The sequence below is a fragment of the Centrocercus urophasianus genome, unplaced genomic scaffold (genome assembly GCF_019232065.1).
Source record: "Centrocercus urophasianus isolate 14NV4802_14NV808 unplaced genomic scaffold, USGS_Curo_1.0 seq_22, whole genome shotgun sequence".
Classification (NCBI taxonomy): domain Eukaryota; kingdom Metazoa; phylum Chordata; class Aves; order Galliformes; family Phasianidae; genus Centrocercus; species Centrocercus urophasianus.
The window spans coordinates 16,602,381-16,610,793 of NW_024884778.1; the positions used below are offsets into that span (position 1 = coordinate 16,602,381).

The 8,413-nt window shown below is 61.6% G+C and overlaps 1 protein-coding gene across 1 annotated transcript in view; it reads left to right on the forward strand.

Moving 5' to 3' along the window:
- LOC122162982 (2'-5'-oligoadenylate synthase 1-like) overlaps positions 1 to 3,079 on the forward strand; it is a 61,341-nt gene extending 58,262 nt beyond the window's left edge. Inside the window, exon 7 of the mRNA XM_042823791.1 lies at positions 2,845 to 3,079. Within this exon, the coding sequence (XP_042679725.1) occupies positions 2,845 to 3,079 (235 nt within the window). The remainder of the gene's footprint in view (positions 1 to 2,844) is intronic.
- The last annotated feature ends 5,334 nt before the right edge of the window (positions 3,080 to 8,413 follow it).

The following is an 8,413-nucleotide window of genomic DNA, read 5'->3' on the forward strand; positions in this document are numbered from 1 at the left end:
TGGGGCTCCGCTGCCTCATTTGCATAGCCCCGCCCCTCCCCCGCCCCTCCCGCCCGCCGGGCCGCGGGTTCGAGCCCCTCCCCGCTCACCTCCGCTCCTGCCTTTTGTTGAGCCGCGCCGCGAGGGGACGACGCGGGGGGGATGGGGAGGGGGGGAGGTCGATCGGCGGGCCCCGAAGGCGCGGCCCGGCCCCGGGGGTACGGAGCCGAGCGGGCGGTGGGACGCCTTTGTGTGGCGGTACCGGGGTGCCCGGGCGCAGCGGGAGAGGCGCCGGGGCGGCGGCGGCGGGCGGCGGCGGCTCCGGCGCGGGGAGAAACCGCCCGCCACAAAGAGCAAAGAGCCCCCGGCAGCGCTCCCGCAGCCCCGCGCCGCGCCGCTCCCCGCACGCCCTGCCCTCGGCTCTCTCCGGTGTGCGTGCGGCGCTGCGTGTGCCTGCGCTTCGCATCAGCAGTGCAAATAATGCCCGAAACCCGACCCGGGGAGCTCCCGGCTCTGCAGGAATGTCGGAAAAGAGGCGGTGGTTCCCCCCCCACCCCCCCTTCCCGAGCCCCTTTCCCCAGGCCCGGACTAAGCACAAAGCCTTCCCCGCATTCCCCGGCTCCATTTCTTTCCTTGCAGGGCCACCGAGCCGTCACCTACCATCCCCACGTCCCCTCGGTCACCGCTCCGTAGGTGGTGACCCACATTTTGCAGCCAACAAAACTGGGGCAGCCGCTGCCACCGGCTGTGCTCAGCCCTCATCACTGCTCGCAGTGCTGGTGGGCTCCGGGTTGGGGGAGCTGAGGGTAGGAAAACCCCTACCAGCATGAGTCCCCATCGCCAGGACACAGCTTGCGCTCAGCTCCGCACCCTTGTGTGTCATTTAAACAAGGCACCAGAGCTGCTCTCCCCTTCTCTTCCTCCCCTGTGTAACCCAGAACTGCCTGACTGCTCGCCCAGGCAGCAGTATCTGTCCTGTGCAGCACAAGGAATGCAATTTGTGTAGGCTGTATGCCCCAAGTTGAGCAGGGGAGGCTCAGCAGGCTCCTGAGGTGCCCCAGCTCGGTGCTGTAGGGAGCAGGGTGCAGGGATGGGGACGCAGGGATGGGCGCAGTGATGGGGATGGAGAGACGCAGAGATGGATGCGTGGACAGGGATTTTCATCCCTGTCCTGGATAGGTGGAGGGATGGGGGTGCAGGGGTAGATGCAGGGGTTGGTGCAGGGATGGATGCAGGGAGCCAGGAGCAAGGCACACCCATGCAGAGCAGGAGAGAAGAGGCAAAAACCATAGGGTAAAGGCAGGATGGAGCCCTGGGATGCTTCCCTGATGGAACCCCATGCATGTTCGGGATAGCTGAGCCTTTGCCCCTCCAGCCAGGCTCTCAGATACTGGCTCAAATGGGACTTTATTATTGTAAGCGCCTGGAGACAACTCTGGCCAAGTTTCTGCCTGGGGACAAGCCAGAGCCAAGCTGTGCTACTGGGGCACCGCCTGCATGGCAAGGGGCTGGGGACCCAACACCCTGCCGCCACCCAGGGATGGGCAGTGTCCCTGCTGTGCCCCATCCCTCACTCCTCATGCTGAGACCCCCGAGCCCTGTGGCAGTGCCGGGAGGCTGGTGGCCGCCGTGATGGATGGCCAGCGCTTGCCAAGCGCGGCGTGTTTGGCCGACGCCGTGTTTGTCTTGGCAGGGGAGGGGATGTCATCTCCTCCACTCACAGGCTGACGAGCTGGGAAAGGCAGCGGGGGGCTGCCCGTGGGGCTGCCCTGATGGAGAGCAGCCCCGCGTGTCCCACAGGGCCGCCCTCAGGGCAGGGGCTGAGCGCAAGCTTGGTGTCACCTGCGGGAGATGAGGGTTTTTAGGATAACCTCCCTGTTTTCTGGGGCCACCAAAGGCTCTCAGGAGGCAGCCAGGCAGCGGAGATGGGGAGCTGCGAGATGCTGACGTGCCGTGTAAGTGGGTCAGTGGCACAGCTGTGGGCATCAGTGGGCACCAAAGGAGCTGGGGAGGACATGCAAGTGGCAGCAGGGATGGCTCAAGGGCTGCCAGAAACTGGGGCATCTCCATGCACGTGGGTCTGCAAAGGGAAGTTCTGCTGAGAGCTGTTTTGGGGCACGGGGTGAGATTAGGAGCAGTTCAGGGAGGTGTGGGGGTACGTCACCCAAAGCTGCCCTGGTGCTCGGTATGCATGCTGCCATGGGTGCTGCCTGCTGCTGACCCCTTTGTGCTCACCTGCAGGATGTTCTTGGCATCACAAGGCTCCTTGTTGCTTAGTTTCAGCAGGGGATCGAGGGGTTTCCCCCAGGACTTCTCCCCAGGACACCTCGAGGGATGCTGGCTGCTGTGCCCCAGAAGGATGCTTCATCCCTCTGCAGGACAATGAGGATGTACAGTCTTGGTGCAGACCCCCTGGCTGGGGTGGGAGGTTGGAGTTGGGGGCTGGGGGCTGTTTGAGCCCCCTCCCCACCCCCTGGCTCCCTGCTGCGCACGCCCTCCCCTCTCCCCATCCATTTCCCACCACAAAAATCCTGCAGAAGTAATGTTCCGCTCTGCAAAGCGGGTCGCCGTGGCAACCAGCACAGGGGTACAGGACCCCGTCCCCATCAGGCATGGACCCCACATCCCACAGCCCCCCGGGCTCTGTCTGAGGGGTGGGAGCCGTGTCCTTCCCCTGTCCCTGCCCAGGTTCAGAGCCACGCATGGCCTGGAGCTCTGCACCAGCTGGGGCAGGAAGGATGCTTTGAAAGCCCCCAGCCCCCCTGCCAACCTCCGCAGGGTAATTTCCATTTTCAAACCCCATTAAAAAGGAGCCTTTTTCCTCTTTGTTTCTCTTCTCCCTCTGTTCTTCCCCCCACCCTTTAGCTCTTTGTCAGCCAAAAATACTCAACCCACCAGGGAAGGCGAGCTGGGACCCACTGTGCTGCAGCCCCTCCGCATCCCCCCTGGTGCCAAGGGTGTGTGTGGGGATGGGATGGGGCTCGAGCTGCCCCGTTGGCTCGGGCTGAGGGTAAATGTCTGGAAGCACGAGCACAAATCAGGTTTGGGGCAGCAGGAGTGGCAAGGGATGGAGGATGTTGGGACGGGATGGAGGACGTAGGGCTGCTGGCAGCCTGTGTTGAGAGCAGGCGAGGGGTTCGCAGGCGGATGCGGCGTACCTGGTGTCATTGAGATCCTCTGTGCCACAGCGGCTGATGGAGGAGAAAAACAGCCCGGGGCGAATCATTCAGAGAGAGGCTGAGGGAGCAGAGAGCCAAAGGGAGATGAAACAGGGATGAATCACCGCAGCGGGCAGCACTCACCTGTGCCACGTGGCTGCCAATGTGCCGAGCTGCCCCGGGCACAAGTGGGCACACACAGCCTGCTGGGAGCTGCAGATCCACATCATCCAGCTCACGGCTTTGCAGAAAGGTCACGGGCCCCAGAGCTGGCGCCGTTTCGTTTTTTCCCACTGTCGGTGTGATCTGTGCAGAGACATGAGGTGGGAAAATGCCTCGGGTGCTGCTTAATAACCATTGCAGAGCTCTGCTCCAACACAGAGAATCAGGGTGAGGGGAGGCAGCGGGGCGTGCAGCTGGGGCTGGACAGACAGATGGATGGACAGACAGGTGGATGGCGGGCTGGTTGGCTGGCTGGCTGGACAGTGGAAGAATGGGCGGATGGATAGATGGACGGTTGGACGGCTGGCTGGCTGGTTGGATGGACGTGGTGTGGGAGGGACAATGGGCCAGGGACAGTGGATGGGGGACAGCATGTGAGTGGGGGCACATCTTGGGCGGGGGAGTGGGTGGATGGATGGACGGATGGATTGATGGATGGGTGGGCGGGTGGATGGAAATGTTGGAGCTTGAATATGGATGGATGGGTGGGTGGGTGGATGGGTGGGAATGGTGATTGAATATGGATGGATGAATGGATGATGAATGGGTAAATGCACGACTGGATGGATAGGTAGATGGACAGAAGGATGGATAGATGGACGGGTAGATGGGTCAGGGGATGGATGGATGGGTGGAGGGGAATGTGCCGGCATGCAGCAGATGGGTATCTGGGGCAGACAGACAGACAGACAGACCTTTGCCCCCTCTGCAGCTCCCTGGAATGGAGGTGCAGGGGGCTCTACAGGATGGGGCTCACCACAGGCAGGGAGCTCCTGGCACGGCACAGCCTGGGGGCACGGGGACCCGGTGGCGACAGCGAGGACATCCCGAGCGTCCTCCGTCCATGTGCCGGGGCAGGTGGCATCGGGTGTCTGCAGCTGTGAGGCCGCCTCTCATCTCTGTCCAGGCTGGGGCTCGCTTTCCCATCACCTGCTGCCCTCCCGGCCCCGGGCCAAGGGGCGGACGGGGGGGGGGGGGGTGTCAGCATGTGGGCCCTTGACTTGCAGCCCTCACATCTCACACGGCTGTGCGTGCTCCGCTGCCCGCACCCCAACCACCACTGCACCCCAACAACCATTGTGCCCCGTTCCCCGTTACACTCCCTGCAAATCCTCCCCTTGCCCATCGGTGCTGTAATTACCAGCGATTGCTGCAGGGGAAATGCCCGGGGAGCGTTCCCGCTGCAGGCAGGAGCCGTGACCCTCATTCCAATCTTCCCTTTGGGCAACAGAGCGGATGTGCCTGTGCAGACGCGTGTGGGTTTTTTTTGTGTGCGTGCGCATCGCTGTGCATTTTCAAGCCGGCTTTGCACGCCCGTGAGACTGCTGCAGCCCTTTGCCGAGATGCTGCTCAGCGTGCGCAGCCTAATGAGCCGGCACGGCGGAGTTAATTGAGGGGACTTGTCATTAAGGAAGCGCTGCAGCAGGTACAGCAGAGAGATGCTGCCTGCCTGTCCCCCCAGGCTGACAGCAGCCCTGCAGGGATGGTGACAGCCTGCATCCCACGGCTGATGGCATGTCCCTGTGATGGGGATGCAGCCGCAGGGCGCCCAGGAGCATCCTGCTTGGGAAGGATGGAGGTTGGGTCCCTGTTGTGCCAATTAAGTTTGGGATAATGATCATGGGCAGCGGGGACCATAAAATCCCCCCATACCCCAGCATCTGTGGGGCCAGGTGTCCTGCACAGGGACACTGGCTGGGTGCAGTGGGGTCCCCCAGTAAAGTGGGTATTTGGGGTCCCTTTGGTAGAGAAACCCCAGGAGTTGTGATACCACAGTGAGGGACATCAATTGGGCTGGCCTGTGGCTTTCAGCCCTAAGAATGCAACAGCGAAGCTATCGTTGTCATTTCTCCTGGAAACCAGTGGGACGGTGGCAGAGCTGCTCATGGGAACGCGAGGGGTGCATGGCAGCTTTGTGCCACCCCTTCTGGAGCCCACTAGGCTAGATATTTCCAGAGCCAGGGCTGTGGAGGGAGCAGGAGGTGCCTGAGGGAGACAGCAGCAAGCACACATCCATGGGATGAGATTCACCGTGCATCTTCCAGCCCATGCTGAGGTCACCGTGGTGCATCACCCGCAGCACAACCCGGCCTGTTCCAGGTGTGCTGAGCCCCCCATGAAGTGCCCACAGACCCCCTCAGCCAACCACCCATTGCTATGGGGTGTCATGAGGGTGGGGGTGACCTGTTCTGCCCCACCAGGTGAGCCTTTACTGTGAAAATTAATGGTGCAGGGGGTCTGGAGATGAAGGCACGGTTCATTCCCTCTTTACCCATCTCATCTTTGTGCACCCCCAGGCTGGCAGATGGGTGCCTCTCCACCTGCCTGCCCTCTCCCATCACCTCCCCCACCCCATCCCACCCCCCCTATAGCCCAGCTCAGTGCTCCTTATCTCCCAGTTCCCACCGTGCTGGCAGAGGAGCGAGGCCGGGCGCTGCATCCCCAGGGAATGGCAAAGCCGAGCGATAACGAAACCGCAGAGATGAGAAGAAATTACCTTGCCTGAATTTTAAAAACTTCATCCCTGGGTTGCCGTGGTAACCAGAAAGGTGCATCACGTTGCTGTGACAACCCCGAAACACCCAGGTTTTGCCTGGCGGGCTCAGAAGTGGTGGGTTTTTTGGGAGGGGTGGCGTGGGGGGCGGTGTTCGTCCTGGGCAGAAGCGTCACTGCACCCACAGCTTAGCCCCAGCGTCACACGCACCTCTCTAGTGCCTCAGGGAGGAATTTGGGGAGGGGGCTCCAAAGGCAGCCACATCCCAGGGGCGGTGGGGAGGTGGTCTTTGGCTACTCGTGTCTGCTGTGGGGCATGCAGTGCCACGGGCACAGGGCGCTCCGCTCGCGGGGGATGCGATGCACCTGGCTCGTGGCCCATGGGCAGCATTGTCTGAGCGCACGTAAAGCTGTGCCACGGAAATAGCCCCTGTGAAGCAGCAAATAGCAGGTGACTCACACAGAGGCAAAGGGTCCAAAATAGCCCCTCCGGAGCCGCCTAAAATTAGTCCGTGCCGGGAGGTCCCGGCTGGGTGTCCTTGCCAGGGCACACTGCTGGGGGTCCCGGAACCACACCGGGCACCCCAAAGTGTGCGTGGGGGGGCTTTGCAACGGCTCCCTAACCAGGATCCCACCTTGAGCAGGAGCTGCCCATCTCACAGCCAAGAGGAGGACGAGGCCGTGCCCCCTGCCCACAGGGCAGCCCACTGCACGCACCCTGCGCCGAGCGTGCCAAACCTGCTTAATTAGAGGAAGGGATGAATAATTCCTTTTTATAATGCAGCGCGGTGCGGCAGATGCCGTCTGCCTCGTCTGCGCGCGCCGCACGCGGGAGCCCGCGTTATTATGCTCTCAGCAGAGTTATTTATACACTGGGACATTTTTCAAAGCACCGCTTTGATGGTCTTCCACCAGCTCGGAAAAAAAAGTAGTCCATCCCAAAATAACCCGAGTGAAAGTCACAGCTCTTCATTACGCACATCTTCAACCGGGGGGCTCGAGAGGCAGAGAACAAAAAGCCGTCACATTCCTCCCATCAAATCCACCCTTTTCAAGTGCACTTCAAATGGGTTTGAGCGCGCCGTGCCGGCTCCCGGGCGCTAATGATGCTGGAGGCACGTCCCTATGGGGAGCCCAGGCAGGGTGCGTGTGGGATCGGGGCTGTAAGCTGCTTTGGGGTGCCCGAATGGGGGGAGCAGTTTCTCTCCCAGCACCAGGAGGGGAGCAAATCCCCAGTCATCTTTCTAAGGAACCCGGAGCAAAGCCTGGCCGCTGCTCCTCCGCTGCGCATGCGTGGCTCGCTCAGTTCTGGTTGCTGTTAAAGGGGGAGAGAGAAAAAAAAAGAAAAAAAAAAGCCGTTTTTGTAGGTGGTGACAAATTCCTGTGAAAACGCCTCTGACACGGAGCTGTCTCCCAGCCAAGGCCCCCCCCGGGGAGCAGCTCTGCCTGGCAGGGGGCCCAGGCACACAGCCCACTGCCCGCAGTCACATAGGGAGCACCACGAGCTGCACCTTGGGATTGGCACGCCGGGCTTGGCTCCCTGCACTCAATACCTTGGGCTGAGGTGTGGGCACCTGGTGGAAGAGGCGGTGTGGAATGGAGCAAGAGCCAGATCCCAGCACCCAGCTGCTTTTGGTTTCTACGCAGAACATTGGAGCCCCCCTCCCCAACCCCCTGGGCGGGAAATTGCATGCACATTGCTGCACGTGGTAGGGCAATTAGAAGCAGATTTCTTTCCACTTGAGTGGGGAAATCCAGAGCAGGCGATTCCCAAGCCCAGCCATGACAGTTGCACGCAACCTCCTCCCTACCAGCCCAGGTGGGGAAACTGAGGCACAGGCAGAGTAGTGGGCACCTGTGGCTGCATTGTGGTGGTGCCTGGGTGGTAAGGGGTAGAGGATTCTATAAGAGGAATGCGTGAAGCTATCTGGGAGACGTGGAGCTGCAGAGAGAAACACGGAGCAGAGAGTAGGCAGGGAGGCCACAGCTGTGCTACAGCATGCTAAAGGCAGCTCCAGGCTGGGCTGAGCCGTGCCAGGGGTCACAAACAGCAGTGATTAACAAGCACTCCACGGTGAGTCTGAGTGTGCAAATGACTTGGCCGCACTCCTCACCTCAATGAGCACACAGGGCCGTGAGGCTGGCAGGAGAGCCCAGGCACACCGAGCTCTGCAACGCTCACATCAGTCACAATGAACCATGGCCAGAAAAGGCCCTGGGCAAGGAGCAGGCAGCCCTGGGCCAGCTGCCGGGGAAGCACAGCCTGATGCAGGCCAAGGCCTGAACAGGAGGGGGTGCACCGTGCCAGGCACGTCCCTCAGCCTGTCCCCAGCCCGCATGGCTGCTTTCCCATGGATCTGGGTCCCCAGGGAGGCAGAGAGCGGGTCGCCTGAAGGCAATGGGCCACGGCGCATTGACTCACAAGCAGCCGCATTTCACTGCCTAAATTGGAGCTGCGGGCGCTGGCGGCCCTGCGTCCCATCTCTTCCTTGTGGGACTGGGGACCAGCATGTCAGTCCTGCCCAGGAACTGGCAGTGCCATCAGCCCTCTGTCCAGTTTG